An 18,925-nucleotide genomic window follows, 5' to 3' on the forward strand; every position below is an offset into this window, starting at 1 on the left:
TGACGGGTGCACAAAGCGCAAGGTAGAGACATAGCCGTTTACCTTGGCTCCACCACAGAAACACAAACACAAATTTACAAGGACGGTAATTTATTTGTCCAAAACTCAAACCTCCTGTTCTGTTCACACTTATGTCTCTAATGTCTCATTAGTCTGAAACCAAAAACAGGATGAAAGCTGAATTGTACCGTGCATTAACGTCATCAGGGTTGCCAAACAAAAAAGACCTGTAATAATCCATTGTAATCTTGAAACTGTAAAGTAAGGTTTGACATGAGCTGTTCCTGCACATGAAACTTAATGTTGTGTAATGTGTGTTTCCATCTGCATGCATGTACAAACGTGTATGTTTGTGTATGTGACTGTGGTGGAAAACAGTACCTAATGTTGAGGAGCTTCAGAGCATTGAGCAGCACCCCTTTCTTCACGTCGTAATCAATCTTCTGATCGGTCCCAAAGCTCGGAGCTCGATTGATCTGCCAGAGAAGTGAGAGAGGAGAAACAGTCAAAGAATATTCTGGATTTATTTTTCTGCTTCATCTCCTTTTTTTTTTTTTTTTCTTCTTCTCTCTTCTCAATTCAGCAGACAGAAATGCTGTGCAATTACGGGAGTGGATTTAGGGCATCTTCGGGGGGGAAAAAAAGAGATCTGTTCCCACACGAAGAAGAGAGGACGAAGGCAGAAACAGACAGAATATGAGAGGTTTTTTTTCTCTTTGAAGGACACTTTGGAACTCTTAGCCTTCGCCGAAGCATAAATCCTGTCTGGCACTGATGTGTGTGTACTTGTGCATGAAGAAGAGCCCGTGTGTGTGTGTGTGTGTGTGTGTGTGTGTGTGTGTGTGTGTGTGTGTGTGTGTGTGTGTGTGTGTGTGTGTGTGTGTGTGTGTGTGGTGGGTGGGTGGGTGGGGGGTGCGTGCGTGCGTGAGTGTAAGCATACAAACAGATTGTGTGGGTTAAACACTCGCCCCTTACATGACCCCGCTCAATGACTCAGAAACCAGACATGCTCACAGCAGCCTAACGCTGAGACACCCCTCCCATCGCGCTGCCAACAATAATATCTTTGTGAGCATCAGCGAATTACCGTCGTTCATCTTGGTGCCATCATAAACAATCAAGAGCTCTCGGAAGGATTCAGCTAAACAAGAACAGAGTATGCCACCTGTGATTTGAGGTACAAAAGCTGGTGTCATCCGGGGAAAAAAATTCAAGAGCATCTTACCTTTTCTTAACAGAACAATTTCCAACACCGGTGCGAGCTATTCAAATATCGGTTATCATACCTGACACAATAAATCAAATCTTCACTCTTTTTTTTATGTTCCCTTTGTCTCTGTCCCAAGGTGAGAAACAAAAGGACCAGAAAATGGAGAGAAGTGCCGAGTGAGGGTGAATGAAATGCCAACCGTGACTGGAATGGTCTTCGTATGAGGCGACTTCAAATGACAATGCAACAGATGCCCAGCGGAAGGCTGGCAGGCTCGATAAACCTTGATTGTTGAGATAAGTCAGGTCTTCTCCTTACGCTGTCCAAAATGCTCAAACCGCTCATTTCTCTTTTGTATGTGGGAACAATAGTATGGGTGGGTGGTGTGATATTGTTAAACCTGAAATACCTCTGTTAATGGTGTATATGTTGAATGAGCTCAAGTGAGTAAAGTCATTCATGAATTTCTTTGCTGTGGAAAGGGATATCTGACTTTAAAGGAGGATACCGAACCCCTGGAAAGAACCTCAGCCATTAGCAAGGTGCAAACAATGGCCTGATAGCATGAGGCAAAAATACATAACCCAATTAGGGATTCATGTAGGGCAACATAAATATAATTTTTTTTCACCTAGTTGCCATAACTCAATCCAACAAAAATATCACACAAATCTTAACTTCTCCTTACTGTGCTCTCACCTCCTTTTAGTGTGTTAGTTTTGTTGCTGCGTTATATATTAGCTACTTACTCAGACCCAACATGTTTGTACAAAGCCTTCATCCCAAGAATGTTTTTTAAATTCATAAACAATTGGTTCATGATCACTAACAAAAGCCGCAGGCCAAACCATGTCTGTTTCGGAGATTATTTTTACTTTATTTTTTTCTAATAGTTCTGGAAGTGTAGCAGGAAGTTCATCCTTTCAGGTGCCTTTATTTTGCAGTCAGAATGAGTATTTGTGTCAAAAACAATATTCGTTCTGTTCTTGAACCTGAACACATTAAAGCAGCACAACAGCCAATCATAAATCAGGATTTCAGTAGCAAAGAAAAACAGAGCTTATGTGAGGTTTTGGCTCGTACTTTAGATCCACTCTATCCAACCAATCAGGACTGTGGGTAAAGGAAGGTGAAGACCGACTGGTGTGCGACATCAAGCTATTTGCTACCATCAACATTTCTCTCTGAAAATGAGCACCAAAATGCAAAATCTCCTTTACAGACATGTGCAAAGCATCTAAAGAGTTGTGCGGTTAGCTCTCAGTAACTCCATCCCTCTTTCTCCCTCCCTCCTCTGAAGCAGCCATTACTAATCCTGACACAAAGGTGCTCACTGCTGTGTGGCAGATTTTGGAACAGTGATGCAAGATAATATTTACATCACAACCAGACTCCCAGGAACTGAGGAAGCCAGAGTGTTGATTGTGTTGCCAGCCGTGGGGCAGGTAGCCCAAAAAGAGCCGTAACTACTGAAAGACTGTCCATTAGGATCATGAGCCAGCTGTAAAAAAAAAAAAGAATCTGGACAGGCTTAAGGAAATCGGTAAAACTGCCCCCACCATCAATACCTACACCCGAATTGTTCCTCAGCAACACAACTCAACCCCGAAAACACCTGGGATGATGTGAATATGGTTGTACAGGAAAGCCTCCATGTTTAAATGCATGTAGCTGTGGAAAGCAGGGCATAAGTGAATAAAAGCGCACAAGCTTGAAGCCTTTCCTGAACTGTAGCTGTCTGTAAAGTATCCGTATAACCTTCTCTGAGCCTGCTGGGCCATCACTGCTGGAATCTCTTCAACTAGTTCAGACGATAGCTCACAAGTACCACAGGTGAGCTCCTAAATCCTCACCAGTATCAAATGGGTCTGTATGGACGTGACTTTTTGCAAGTGTGTGTACAGCAACCATTTATCAGAGGAGTTGTGATGAATGTCTTCCAGCGCAATAGGAACAGAGACCTTATCTAACTCTTTCACTCAATAGAAAGTATACAATACATCCCTCTGTGTGTTGAAGACAGAGCTCCACTTCGACCTACAGTGCCTTACCCAAGAAAAGAAAAAAAGGGAAGAGGTCTGTTTTCATTTAGCGCACTCCCCAATGTGACAGGCACAATGAAAAGAGTATGGCTTTAAGAGTGCTGTAGCCTATAGGTAACAGCCAGACTGGCAGTGATCCTGGTGACGGTTGTCTCGTTACTTGTCTTCATTTCTTAGTTTGATTTGTGGTGTCAAGCTGTCACAGGATAGACTGGCATCGCAGCACTCGCTGCCTCTCTTTGCTCTCCCTTAGTTTTTCTGTCTCTCTCCTTCTACTCCCTGCCTGTCGCACTCCTCTTCTTCTGCTTAGTTTCTATTCCCACTCTATTCCTTGCCGTCTCTCACCATGTTTTCTGACTGGTCACCCCCCCCCCTCCTCCCACCCACCCCAACTTGCACGCCCAGCGCTTGCTAGCCCTCATTCTCTGGTCGTTACCTCTCTTCATTTCTCTCTCTGTGTTTCTGTGTTCTCCTTTTCCTCTCCGGCAGAGGAAGTTGGACCAGTCTGGTCTTAATGAACCCCTGCAGGCTCCCAAAACCCCCACTCTGATTTCCTTAAGTGACTCTGGCAGGGCCTTAAAGGAGTTTTTGGTTGCTCCAAGACGCATTCAATAAAAATGTCAGATGAAAAGATTAGGAACTCCTTTTTCCTCATTCTTTGATTCGTTTCAGCATCAGCATCGCATCAATGTAGCCCAAATATCACTGTCACAGAGCAAGAAAGAGTATATCAATCTGTAATTTTTCACAGGACACATTTATCATCATCTGATCATCCAATTAAACATCCAAAGATCAAAGGGTAAGCTGCAAAACACATCAATTCTATATATGATATGGAAAGCTTTTATTTATTGCACCTGGATGCATGTGATTGAGACGTAAAAGTAACCTGCCGTTGTTCATGAAGCCGGCTGTTAAATAAAGGTTGTCCATTCGGTTTGAAATGTCTGAGACCTGCGAGTCTGTCTGCAGATCTTTACTGCAGGCCCTAAACTACAAACAGAAGGGGAGAAATGCAACCAGCAAATTTTACATGGCTTGTTTAATTTGATATGGTCTATTCATTTCCAAGTGGAAAATTCTCTTTATTCTCTGCTTTGGATGCAGCGTTTGTTTGATAATGTTCGGCCCCATGAAGCATCTGAGAACTACGTGTATTGCCCGAAGAGATTTAATAATATCAATAACAACCAACAGCAAAATCAAACCAAGAGTAAAACTATATTCAACCCAGCAATTAGCCATTTTACACACCTGCAGAGAATAAACTCAATCTCAGCTCATACTATGGTTTGACGATAACTCAGATTGCGTCTCAAACTACCTATTTATTATTATCATTTGAATTGTGAATAAACCCAGTAAAAAAAAAAAAAAAATTTTTTTTAAAAATTGCATTGATCATATGACTCACTCATTGTTAAAAATATTTGTACCTGTGGCCTCTGCTCTGCCACACCGACCCTAATAATACTGCAACGGCGCGGGATCAACAACAATCAGCTGCTTTATTTCCACAACAAATTGCTTCCTCACGTCGACATTTATTCTGTGTCTGGAATACTCTTTAAAACAAGTACAAGGGCTGCTCGTGATTAATCGGTTCAGAAAAAACGACCCCCTCTCATTATTCCTGGCAGAGTGTAAACAACCACTGCTTTGACAAGCCTCCCATTTTGCCCCGCACACTCAAGGGTATCGGCACAGTTCAACTGCTGTCAGAATGGAGTGTTTGTTGCTGCACAATGGTGGAATGAGAGAGGGAGTCTGAGAGGGAGAGAGAAACCGAGCGTGAGTAGCAGAGCGACAGAAAGACAGACAGCTGGTCGCCCTGTTAAGTCGCTCTCTTGTTTCAGCCGTCTTATCAATCACTGTTTTGTTCTTTTTTTTTTTTTTTTTTTTTTTTTTACGTGGTCCACTCGGACACGGGGAAACTCTAGCTGAGCATGCTGAGCTGCTGGTAAAGGTCCTGGGAGTGAGCGGGCCGATGCTTAGCTTCACCACCACTCGGCCTGACCTGCCTGACTGGCTGACTGGCAGGCAGGTTGCAGGGAGGATTGCTTTTAAAAGACAATCGCACAATGCCCAAAAAAACAAAACAAAAGGTAAAAGGCGCTTAGAACGGTGCACGTAAACGGTCTAAGTGGCCGTGTTAAGGCAGCCAGACACAAACATGCACAATTAATTCCCATCAAAATGCCTTCAAACAAGAATAAATCAGCTAAACATAACCTGAGGTCCAAAGCTGTCTGTCATAAATGTCTAAGAATATACATCTTCCTTTCAAGTCTCTCACACACTACATATCCATATGTCAGTCATAAACATATTTATATCTTCACTCTCAATCACATGCATGCACACAAACACGCACACAGTCAGTGGTGCTGCCATACATGCCTGATGATAAATGACTAAATGTTGGGGTATGTTTTCAGCTGCCCCACATACAAAGCCCGTACGCTCCTAATTTGATACTTATTCCATGAAATAGTCATGTTGGGGGAAAATGGATGTGGATAGAGACAGACAGTCCCATTCATCATTCTAATTATTCTTTAATAAACCTCTTATAAACCAGAGAGTGGCTCGCAGGTCACTACTGCCACCTAGGGTTCGCAGGTAGAAAGACGCCACCTCAGATGTAAGCACGACATCCATGTACATTTAACCAAGAATGAATCTCACTAATTGCCAAAGATTAATCAAAGGCAAAAGGAGAAGGAAAGGTGGAAGGGGGCAAGAGAGACTCTGAGATAATTGAGTATATCAGACTGTATGTATTCTCCTTCATCATTTCCCCCCCCCTACAAAACTCAATCACGAGGTGATGAAATTTATTTGGAGAGCACAGGTAGCAAGTAAATTGCTCCTTAATCACCCTGAATACACAACAATGTTCCATTCGGCTGTCGCAGGATTTAGGAAACACTTTTCAAATTTCCAGAGGAAACATGTGAAAGGCAGGATAACCTCTAAATCCTTCCTCTATGCATTAAATGACTACTCTTTACACTTGTATGAAAAGCTAAAAGAACATAAAAATTTTCATCACATTTTCAAGAGATGAAATAGAATTTCAAATGCCACTATTTATTCCGAACAAGAAATTAACAGTATTTTCAGCAGTTGTAACTCATTTGGAGTTTGTGTCTGTGTGTGTCTGGGAGATGAGGAAGGGTGAAAACTATCCTCATGTTTGTTTGTATGAGGGTGTGTGTGTGTGTGTGTGTGTGTGTGTGTGTGTGTGTGTGTGTGTGTGTGTGTGTGCGTGCGTGCCGTGGCATCTGTTTACAGTTGCCAGGGCAGATTACTTCCCATAAACACATCCCCAACACAAACACACACATTCACTTCCACTCAAAAGAGAAGGAAGTCTGGATTATGTTGGCTCTCAGGGATGGACAGGCAAACCAAACTCATCTTGAAACAATTGCAGACGGAGCGCAGAAAGAGAGGGAAGTTGCAGGAAGGGCTAAAGGGAGGGGGTGAAGAATCAGCGCCCGTGGGGGAGCGGTCCAGCTGCAGTCTGTTGGTCTGTTGCTGTAATGCTCATTCACACACACACACACACACACACACACACACACACACACACACACACACACACACACACACACACACACTCTGAGACACAAACAAACCAGTGTCACAGTTGACCTAACCATGCCCGCCTCATTAGCTGCTAATCACTCTGAGCAGCCATGCTAACGGGGCCAGGACGCAAGAAAGACCAGAAGAGATGAAGAGGAAATGGTAGTTAAGTTGTTGCCATCAATAATCAAGCCGCCTCTCGATACCAAACAATGACATGAAAACACCAGGAAAGTTGGCAAACAAGGTTTCTTCCTCCTCTCTGTTGCTTCCTGAATTGGTTTGTTTGTGTGTTTGAAGCAGAATTCCTCCCTGCATCTCTGACTGGATAAAAAGACGGGCTGTGGGCTTTAGTTTGATGGTAGGTAGATCAGAGTGGCCAAACATACACACACAAACATACACACACGCTACAGAGAACTATTCCCAGAGGGACTAAGACCAGACATCCAGATACACACACACACACACACACACACACACACACACACACACACACACACACACACAGAGAGAGATGGAGCGTAGACCCATTTACACAAAAAAAAAACACAGAAATATGCTCAGCTGTGTTCCTCATGATGTGTGGTTATTGTGCAGGCAAACACCACACACTGACACAGCACAAGTCAAATTTAGATTCACACACGCTAACTCATATTCATTTACACACACACACACACACACACACACACACACACACACACACGAACACCCTCGCACGCTGACTGCAGCCCTAACAAGCAGGCCAACCAGTTTTTAAGCTGCTTGGAGCGCGGCACTAGAGACAGCTTCGCTTGGAGCCGGCATGTTTCTAATTATTCACTGCAAACACTTGTTTCTTCTTATTTAGAGTTGACCAGCTGGAGCTATTTTATACTGCATGTGGGGAAACAACTTAAACAAAAAATGACACAAGCCAGAGCCTGTAATGAGGCTGGGCCTCAATCCTCTGGTCTTTCTGTTGGGGTCCATGGACAACCATCAGGGCCTAATGAGAACAATAAATTGCGCTCTTTGTCGGATTCTGTTTTTGATATAAAGAGTGCAAAATTCAAAGCAAAGTGTTTTTTTTGTGTGTGTGTATTTGTTTTGTCCTCTCCCATTTTCCAGCGAACCTCTAATAATATTTTTGTATTTCCCTCACCAAATTTGACGCTATATGTAATGCTGGCTTACAGCACATGGGCCCTGGATATCACACTGGATTTGGAGACGTGTGCGGTTCTCTTTCACTCATGTACCCCCAATTCTAAGACAGCGCTACGTGCTTGCAGATATAATGAGTGAGGCCTGTGTAACGAGGCGGCTCCTGAGCCGCTTTGAATATATATGCAATGATTATATTTTTCTTTAGTTTTTTTAAATTTTGCCTTCAAAAGACAAACACTAAATGAAACCCTCAGAGCAAAAGCCAGAGTCCTGAAAATATGTGACGGTGTCTTGTGTGTGTGTGTGTGTGTGTGTGTGTGTGTGTGTGTGTGTGTGTGTGTGTGTGTGTGTGTGTGTGGAGGAGGGGGGGCATATGAGCGTGTGTTCATATGAAGTGAAGATCACGGCTCAATGAAACTCCTTCCCTATACGAGACACAGATGCTGTCTGGGCTGGTTTAATGAAAGTGAACGTCTCGGGTTACGCCATTTGAGCAAGTGTGTGCGTGTGTATATCTGTGTGTGTGTGAGCCTATGTAGTGCTGATGTTTTGAATGTCAATAGGAGGCAAAACTTGTGTTGAAAACTCTGCTGAATTAAGATTAGGATCACACAAAAGCCTGTCTCTCTCTCTTTACCTTCTCTTCTACCCTTTGGGTACTTGCTGTGAGCACAATGCGCCTGTTTGATGCCTGGCCTCGGTTTGGGAGTCATCATTCTCGCCGTCTCTGTTTTCACCCTTGTGACAAGCTATTTAGCAGGTGTGTGCTGGTCTGTGGGTTTTTCCTCTTGAGGATCTGTATTTGTTATCAGTATATTTGCAATGACTTCTCTTTGTGCTTACCTGCTTACAAAGAGCTGGTGTATTGTGTCTTGCACAGAGGTTTTATAGCAAATGCAAGATAGAGGCTAATGTATCCTCGGATCACAGGAGTTTGAAGTTGCACTGTTTTGAATACCTTGTCCCCCCCAAAAAAACAGTGGCTATTTTCTGAAGGTATAATTGGAGGATGTGAAAGGCAATCATGTTTCTTTTCCCTTCCCATCCTCCTACATACACTCAGAAAACAGCTGACAGAAATACAAACGCAAAGGACACGACTAATATCTTTTGACAGTTTTTTATATATGATACCATCTAGCTTTCAGGTATCCGACCGACTTTGAGTCTACACAGGTTGAACTTTCATTTCCTGGCTGCACGTTTGCATGTCCAACAACCAGCTTTGACGTTTTAAAGAGTAAGAGAGGACATTGTAGCAACAGCAGTCTGGGTAAAGTCCCAACGAGGCGTGGCACGCGTAATTCACAGTGACACCAATAAGGAAACCCGAGCGGTGCAGTCCACAAATTCAAAACAATCCTGTACGGACGAGATCATGTATCGTGATTCTGGACACAATTTTTACTTTCTTGGAGGGACTCAAGGGTAGAGGGAAAAAGAAAAAATATATTTTTTTTAAAGATGGTGAAATGGAGTGAAATAGATTCAGTTTACCACAAAATGTTGCAAAGTGATTGCTGAAAAATTTAATTTAGACCTGAGGGCTTGCTATGGGGTAGTGTTTGTGGCAACCCGCCTTTGGTCCTGCCTGCGCGTTGTGCCCCTGCTGAATAAGAATAAACGTCAACAGGTAATAAAGTGGTAATAAAGTCCTTTTCAGGCTTGACAGCGTACGCAGTAAGGATTTGAGTCGAGGTCTCTATGCTTGCAACTATCCCCTGACTAATCAGTTGAATTTTGGAAATAAATTATTGTTGCTGTAAATGTTGCGTGAAAGAGAAGCAGGGTTGTGTGTGTGTGTGTGTGTGTGTGTGTGTGTGTGTGTGTGTGTGTGTGTGTGTGAGTGTGAGAGAGTGTGTGTGTGAGATGTTAATTGATGAGAGTTATAGAGAGCTGCTGGTAGCACAGGGGGGATCATTACTGCTGGAGTGGAACAACTGCATTCACGGCTGTTTGCTATGTCTCATACACATTTACACACACAGACACAGAAGATGCTTGCATACTGTCACGGTGCACCAGCAGTCAAAAGGAACACCATCCTCTTGCTCTCTTTAATACATCCTTTTGTCTTATTCTGCAACTGTTCAGTAACACAGAAAAAGTCATGTGGGGTAATAACAGCATCCTAATTCCACCATGTCTGCAAACACCAGCACTTGAGAACACCAACCAACCATCAAATGTCACCTTTTTTTTTGTATTCTTCAAATCTTGAGACATTTGGAAATCGCAACATTCTTATTTTTGGGTTGGCATGATGGTGAAAAGCAAACAATTATCCGCAAGGCATTTCCCATTCTTGAGTCAGTTTGCAGTAAGGGGGTAGGGGTGCAGCCACTTTGGGTTAAAAGATTTAGGTCACACTTTAACTGACTGGCTGACATCAGAACGGTGAGACAGAAATCCCGGAGTGGAGTCTGAACTCCGGTCCAGTCTTCTGAGTGACACTTGAGAGACTGACACTGAGAGAATGAGGGGCGGGTATCTCACTAGTCAACCTGCCATCCTGACCTATATTTTATACCTGTGTGTGTGTGTGTGTGTGTGTGTGTGTGTGTGTGTGTGTGTGTGTGTGTGTGCACCTTCGCCTGGTCCCATAACATGCTATATATGCATGTATTTCTGTACGAATTCACATATGCATGTAATTGGGTGTGCATGGTTGTGGTGGTGTGCGTTCCTTTCATCCTACATTGGTCTCTCCTTGTGCTCGGAGGTGCATAAACACATATTTGAGACTACGTGGGTGTTTGTGTGTGGGGATCAGAGCCGGTAAGCAAAATCACTGTGTTTATGCTTTCTGTCAGTGTGTGGTAACGTCTCCCTCTCTCCTGCTCGCACCACCTTATTTCAATTTTGGAGCCACTGTCACTTTTGTCGTAGCACAGACGGCTTAGACTCCACAGATTTTTTTTTTATAAATCCCAGACCCCTATTGTTCCGTCATAATTTGTCACGGTGTTTTTAAATTTAAAAACATTAGTGTGATTGTCATAAATATGATTAATTAAAAAAATCTCATTGTCAAATAAAAAATTATTTCATAAATGAAAATATAAATGCAGTTTTTGCTAATGCAATTGCACACACTTTAAACACATAAAGACACAAATACAGATATGGATTTGTACCTCCAATAGCCAGGGTTTGAGTTTTCGATCCAGGATAATGTCAAAGCCCAGGACCTCAAAGCAGACACTGTCGCTCCCTGGTGGCTGGCCAGGGCGACACATGCGGTAGGCGTGCAGCACATGGGGCTCAGCCACGATTAACGTTTTCACCACCAGCTCCTGGCAGGACACACACACAAAGAGAGAGAGAGAGAGAGAGAGTCATTCAGCTGAGCACAAAGAGAACACAATCTTACTTTTTTATTAAGTGAGTTTAATTTATCCTAAAAAGCCATTGGCTCTATAGCTTCTCATTAAAGGTCTTCTTAACTTGAAAATGGTGCAATTCGGAGTCGCTTTAATTGCAGGTTGCAATTGCAGACAAGTGACAGTACCTTTAAATTTGGGATAAAAACTGACAACGAAGCATTCATGACACATGCCATACCTGGAACCTGCAGACACATTCCACAGAGGCAGGAACACAATGTGATCTCAAGATACCCTGTCAGTTTAAATGCTGAGGAGAAACACCAACTACTACTGGCATAGAGCCTATTGAATTTCTCACACACAGACTCTCACCGGTGTTGGTGCTGGTCCATCTGTGTTGCTAGTGGCACCCAACCTGTGTGCATGTGTGTGTTTGCACGCATGTTTGCTGGCTGCTACCTGCCTGCCTACTCCCACTGTGCAACTGGGGTAAACATGCTCACTCTGACACACATACACACACTTTGCACAAAGCTTCCACCCACTAGTCAAACCCCACACAGTGCTGCTGGCCTGCAGTTAGCCTAGTCCGGTCTGACTGCTGGGTGCAGGAGAGGGATACGGTGGTCTGGCCCTCGCCTGATAAGGCTGCAACCCCCTCCTCCTTTTTCTATCTGTCTGTCGTTTGCACACCTCCATCCATATGTCAGCCCATCCACCCGTCTGACCCACAGGCTGCCACGCACAACTACCTGGACCCACCACCACCGTTTATGCCCCAAGTCCCCAGCACTGGGTGTGTGTGTGTGTGTGTGTGTGTGTGTGTGTGTGTGTGTGTGTGTGTGTGTGAGTGTGAGTGTCCTTTGTCCCAGCCCACATCACCTCCCTCCTTATCCTGAGCCCCCAGCACTTCCCACTGCCGAGCACCTTGTTTGTGTCCGTGTCTGCCTGTTTTGTTGGCTTTGAGCTTCAATGGTTATATAAGCCTCCTTGATTTAAAAGGAAATGATTGTTTTATCCTCTTCATCGGCATAAATATGAATATTGGTTTAACTAGCGTGCAAGCATGTATAATTCATTTGTTTCATATATGTTTTGATAGGCCCTTCTCGTAAGCATTGGTTTCTTTGTTCAATTCACAGCACGGTATTACTGAATTTTTTTTTTTAAAACTGCCGGCAATATTCAAATGTAAATAAAGAATGAATAATAAACAAGATAATAGAGACTATAGAATATATAGAAAATAAGTTTGATAAATGATTATATTCTGCCAATACAATACTGGAACTTGGGAAATTGTATTTTTCAAACTGGCATAAAATATTGGATGAATTCAAATCCAAAGACCTGGTCAGAAATTTTATTCTATGGATGAAGAAGAAGAGCTTCTTCATGACTCTTAAGGATAACTTATAGAAAACGTATTTGTGCAAATGACAAAGTCTAAAACATAGTTTCTGCAGGGGTTTTTTTTTGCCGCTGTTCTCGTTCTTGTGTGTGTAGGAAATCTAAATCTATAACAAGCCCATTCGTAGCCAGACAGCTCTCAAAATTACACCCAAATAAAAAAGCTGTAGCTTTGCTGCTCAAACCTTGGCTCCATAAAACACATCAATAATGCCTTAATATGAAAGAGATGTCAGTTTTCCACGTGGAAAAATATACACGATAGTCTTAACCCCCACAGACAATCCTTTGGCAAACAAACTCTCTGACCATGACCATTGGTGGAAAGAGTAAGGGCAGCCTACAAGGTCTGTACGGGAACAAAATATAAAAGGTGAGATGAAACGAGAAGGAGAGAGGAGAGTGAGCATAGAGCATAAAAACAAGAGTTGAAACAAAGCATAGTGTGTGAGTGCGAATGGACAGCACGAACACCAAAGTGGTGCAACTTCTGAAGAAAGTGCAGAGCGAGAGAGCACGAGAAGAGGTGGACAGTGTGGCTGAGTCAGAGGGTGACACTCTGGTGTGTCACTGAGGAACACCAAAGATGAGAGAGAAAGAAATGTTAGTGCCTTCACAAAATAGAGCATGGACAGATTACACAAGATGGACACGAGAGGAGAATAAAGAAGAAGGATTGTTACCTAAACAAGAGCTTAGCCCAACAATTAAAGCACTGGTCACAAGAAAATAAAGAAAACTAAAATCTGATGAGGAGAAGAAATAAAAGATTTCCTTGAGTTGAGGATAATAACCGATGGGGATTCTTTTTGAATTTGAGTGCTGGTAGCATGAGAGCAGACACTAAAGCGGGGAAAAGACCCTGAGGGACCACACAACCCAAATGATTATGTACAGAGGGACAAAGAGTCAAGGTCAAGAAGAATAAAATAGAAAATAATACTGAAATAAAAAGAACATGAACCGAACCAAGGCTAAAGAATTGTGTCGAAAAGAAAGGAGTAGCTAAAAGAGAAGGTGCCGAGAGACAAAAAGGCACATGACTGGTATGGATGGGTATAAGTGTGTGTGTGTGTGTGTGTGTGTGTGTGTGTGGGGGTGGGTGGGGGGGGGGGGGAATCAGGCACAAGAGGTAGAAGAAACAGACAATGATGACAGAAAATGAACAAGGTTAAGGTGCTTAGATGATCTGAGAGTAGAGCAGGGAGACAGGCAGAGCTCATGTTCCAGGAATGATGTTTCCACTGAGCTCTTCCTGGAGTTAAACAAGCTCACTGAATCACTGTCATAACAAATCATATCGAACCTTAGCTCCACAATCTGTGTATTATGTGCAACGTGTGTTTGTTAGCAGGAACCGCATATGTATATACGTTGTGTGAGTCTACCCTCAGAGATTACATTTGCAGATGTATTTGTGTGTTGCTCGCACTTGTGGTGTGTTTTGCTATCACAGGGCACATCTTTGCTTTTGTGGAAGCGCACGTCCAGCACCATATGTCTGCATGTGATGGTGTCTGTGTTTGCGTGTGTTTGTTTGGACTAGCCACTTACAGAGACATCGCCCCAGAACTTGGCCACGTCATAGTCATTGGTGCGGAGGAACTCGGTGAACCAGCTGATGGACCTCTTACTGCCTTTGTCCACTGTCTCATCTCGCTCAAAGTTCTCATTGTGTTTGTTGACTGAGTAGTTGGTCAGATGCATGTAGAGCTGGCTCTGTGGAGACAAAAAGGAAGAAAGAAGGCCTTTAAGCATTAGACATATCTCTTAAATAGGACTTAACTAGAAAAATCTAAATGATAAAACCAGTTGAAAACCAGCCTTGTCTTTTTTTTTATTAATATTGAAGGATACAGCATAACATTCGTTCATTTGTTCAGTAAAACAAGTAAAAATTATTTTTATTAGCTCTGACATTAAAAAATAACATTTCACAGCAACACCAAATCATATTTGCACCTGATAGCATGTTTTGGTTGTCGGTGCATGAATATTACACTTTTCTTAATTCCCCTGTAATCCTTTATTTACTGAGCTAATGAAGAAATGAAGCTCTTCTTCACCTGCTTCCTCCTTCTACTTCCAATGCATTCATACTTGGTCATTTCCCAAAGTAGCCACAATCTAATGTCAATGCTGAAGCGAGAGGACAGGGCACGGAAATAGTAAATACAATGAAATTAGGGCTGCAACTAACGACTCTTTTCATAATCGATTAAATTGCTGAATATTTTCTCAATAAATGGATTCGTTATTTATTTACAAAATGTCCAAAATCAGTGAAGAATAGCCATCACAAAGCCCCACAGGATTGGCTACATGGTGTACATATTGTATATTAGACTCTATAATATCTATGATACCTGTGATGGTAATCCATAGAGTAATTATACCTTTGTCTGGGAAGATAATCATCACAAAAAACATCCCCATGGGTTCTAATGCTTTTATGGTACAGAGCTCAAACACACAACGTGATGTAAAACGTATTCTCAAAATAATGTGGGTAAACAAGAACAAAAGTAAAAGCAAAAAACATCACAAACTAGTCCCTTGACAAACAACTAAACATGGTGGAGGAAGGAAAGAAATAATAGCTCACTGTGTGATAAATTATCAGTGATGTATTTTAAAACTGTTTCTCAGGCGATGCTCTTACGGGAATATGTCGTAATTAGTCAACAGCCGAACAAGCTTACAATCACAGGTCACCAGAATCTCAAGCATTCAGTGATAACAGGAGTCAGAGCGAGTTCCCACAGTGCGTAGCTAAAATGTGTCACTGAATAGTCGACTATAACTAACTTATATTGTGCAGCCCTTGATGTAGCCCTCTCTTTAAACACCATCCCTCACACTTGAAGACAATACATCCTTGTCCTTAGCCTACAAGGTAATAACGCCGTGACCGCAGGCCACTCCAGCACCTGATGGCTGTCTGGGAGTCACTCTCTGTGGGATTGAACATCCATCTCCATGACATGGCTCACTCCATCATGTGTCACACACTGAGTAAGACAATACACGCTTGTGTCATGGGAGGGGTCCAGTATGTCTGTCTGTCTGTGTGTGTGTGTGTGTGTGTGTGTGTGTGTGTGTGTGTGTGTGTGTGTGTGTTCATATTTTAGATGAGCATCAGGCTTGATAGGAAGCAACAGGCTGTGCTTCAGCAGGTGCAGAACCTCATGGCAAATATGAGCGGCTTGATATTACAGGAGACATCTGGCATGTGGACATTTATGCTGCTCAGCTGTGTGCATACAGTACATCTGCACATTCTGTGTGTGTGTGTGTGTGTGTGTGTGTGTGTGTGTGTGTGTGTGTGTGTGTGTGTGTGTGTGTGTGTGTGAGATCAATATCAGCCTTTCTGTTGTCTGCATTGTTTACTGTGTATATGAGAACATGCATGTTTTTTTTTGATCATGTGGAGATTATACTGTGCATCCCAATCACTGTTTTCCTGTGTTTGTGTGTTTAATTGAATTATGTTGTGTTGCACGAGCCAGTGGTTCCAATTCATGGGAGTGAATGGCAAATACATTGCTCTGTGAATGTGCTTATGTTATCTGTCGATAGAGCATTCCTGACCGTATGTATTTGCTGGTATAAAACCATGAACAGTTTTGTGTACGTCTATCAAACTCATCAAACTGGCCTCGCACACAGATGATACACACATAAAGATGCATGTACTGTTATTAGTTACAAGGTGCACGTCTGTGACCATGTGTTTGTTTCCAATTCTACGTGAAGCTTCTATGACGGATATATCATTGCTCTGAAAAATGCAAGACAAACAAAGGCTATCGCAATTATAATTGGTAGTATTAATATCTGTGACTCACCAGGTTGGCCTCACTGGGGGCGTGGTACTTCTCTGTTCCCATGCGAACCAGGCCGTCGTTGTAGAGGAAAATGCGAAGCGGGTCGCAGGAAGTGACGAGGATGTAGATGCGCAGGTCAAACTTGTAGCCCTCCATCAGGAAGGGCTTGTCCAGGTACTCCTGAACGATAAAGTGCTCCTGGGCTGGCAGCTTCTCACAGTTACGGATAAGTGAGATCCTGGATCGACAGAAACTTTATTAATCCTCGGGGGGAAATTATGGTGTCATCAGCAGCATAATAAAATATGGCATAGTAAAGACAAAAAAGATAATTAAAAAAATGATAGATGGCAGCATAGCAGAGACCATGAACAAGACTGATGACACTGGCACAGTCTTATGTTGAAGACATTTTTTTTTTTTTTAGGCAAACAAGACACAGATTTTATGGGTTTCGACACAATATTTCATTTCAAAGTCTTCTGGAAAAGTTGGGTGACATTTCGGGTTTGCTACATTCTGCGGATATTTAAAATTTTTGCATCTCAAGATTAACTTTTCCCCGCTGTTCTTTTTCTTTAGAAAAAATGATAATAACCATAATCTACACAAGCAATAAATACAGTTGGAGGGAGATGATATGATGAGTGATTCTAACACTTACATTTAAGACATTTAGCCCCAACAAGTGACTGAGCTTCAGGGCCCTGGTAGCCTGTGCCTGTGTGTGTGTGTTTGTGTGTGTGTGTGTGTGTGTGTGTGTGTGTGTGTGTGTGTGTGTGTGTGTGTGTGTGTGTGTGTGTGTGTGAGAACTGCCCGCAGAATGCCTCAAAACTTTGTTCCACAGGTACAACACACATGATGGTTTGTCTGAGCCAAACTCTGTAAGCATCTGGAGAACATTGTGTTTTTCTAAAGTTAAACTTCTGACTGAATGACACAGTGCATCAAATGCTCCAGCAGCCTCTTTCAGCTGTGCGCAGGTTAATTGGAGCGGACGTTGCGCTCCGTTTCAACCTCCCCTCTAATTCATTTGCTTCGGTCTCATGTCACTGGCACTCAGGACTTATAGTGCGCAGACCAGCGCAAGCTGGACTCAGAAATGAGCTGTGTTAGTTTGTGTACATCCATGTGGCCGTGGAAGGGTGAGGGGCAATATTTTCAAAAGTGTGTGTCTGAAATTGTGCGCGGGTCTACATGTGTGTGGTGTTAAGTATGTGTGCAGGCAGGGTGAGGAGTCATTTTTAAACAATCTTCCACTATGTATGAGCAACACGTATGACCTACATCACCATCACTCATAGTTAAGGCAGACTTGGGCTAAATTGGTTACATGCACAGCCTGGAAGGCTCCATTATACACATGCAAGGAGGCCCGCCACACACACAAGCACAAGACTTGGCCAAGATGTAAAGAGTTGATTGCTCAGAACGTATAGTTTGGGGTATTGAGATATTGTGGCACCGAGCCACCAGAGGGCAAACATTATACCGGCTTCTGTAATCACAGCCAGAACATACAGTATCCAGGGAACAGTGCAGTCTGTGTTGTAGTTTAACTAAATAATTAACCTGCTCAGTTAACTCCAATGAAGCAAAAACACTGGAATGTTGTTGACAAGCTTCAAAGGAGGCTTTATTTAAATTTTTTTCAAAGATCCGAGCGGAGAACTTTAGATTGAGATTAGGTATTGCTTTTCAGGTTATGATTTAAAAGGAATTTAGTTCAGCATCCCTCCCCCTCATAGATTTGATAAAACTTCCATTTCTTGTCGATCTACTTTCTCGTAATATTTTTGTTACTTGGGATCTATCAATCAGTTCGTGCTCTTGCCATTTAAGAGGCTGCTGTATTATAGACGGGCACCTCATTGGCCTGCTTGTAGTACTTGAACAGAAAAGAGCAGGAAGAAATATTTCGGAGCCTGATCGACGATGCGATGGGCCCTCCTCACAGGCAGACAGAAAGCTGAATGATGAGGACAGGGTTAACAGTGTTAGTTAGTCGAGTAGAAGTAGCTGAGGAGAAGACGACATGATTGATGAGCTGGGGTGTCAGATAATTACGGCCCACTCTCCCTTGCCTATTTAATTTGGTACTGGAGGGGATCTCGCCTTTTACGCTCTGCACGCGCTTTTATTTTGTTTCCTTTATAACAAGCTGGGCTGCAGACACAAACAATAACTTCATTTAGTTGGTCGACGGAAAAATAAATTACAGGGGGTAGATATAACTTAATTTCCTGCCACGTCACACCACGCAAAAAAAAAAAAAAAAAAAAAAAAAAAGAGAAAAATCTAATCTTGTGAGCCGCCTGCCGTTGACTGGTCGAGCTAAACTCATCATCTTTCATATTC

At 42.7% G+C, this 18,925-nt stretch overlaps 1 protein-coding gene across 2 annotated transcripts in view; it reads right to left on the bottom strand.

Annotated features, from left to right (window-relative positions):
• Window positions 1-18,925, bottom strand: part of ttll7 (tubulin tyrosine ligase-like family, member 7) — a 64,103-nt gene that overhangs the window by 30,645 nt on the left and 14,533 nt on the right. For both annotated transcript variants that reach the window (XM_069149982.1, XM_069149983.1), the window contains exons 7-10: window positions 16,589-16,805; window positions 14,295-14,459; window positions 11,139-11,297; window positions 382-476 (exon numbers count right to left, since the gene is read on the bottom strand). In XM_069149982.1, coding sequence (XP_069006083.1) covers window positions 382-476; window positions 11,139-11,297; window positions 14,295-14,459; window positions 16,589-16,805 — 636 coding nt within the window. The remainder of the gene's footprint in view (window positions 1-381; window positions 477-11,138; window positions 11,298-14,294; window positions 14,460-16,588; window positions 16,806-18,925) is intronic.

Source organism: Embiotoca jacksoni, unplaced genomic scaffold, assembly GCF_022577435.1.
Source record: "Embiotoca jacksoni isolate LCO1_2020_lvr unplaced genomic scaffold, fEmbJac1.0.p SCAF_16, whole genome shotgun sequence".
Taxonomy (NCBI): Eukaryota; Metazoa; Chordata; class Actinopteri; family Embiotocidae; genus Embiotoca; species Embiotoca jacksoni.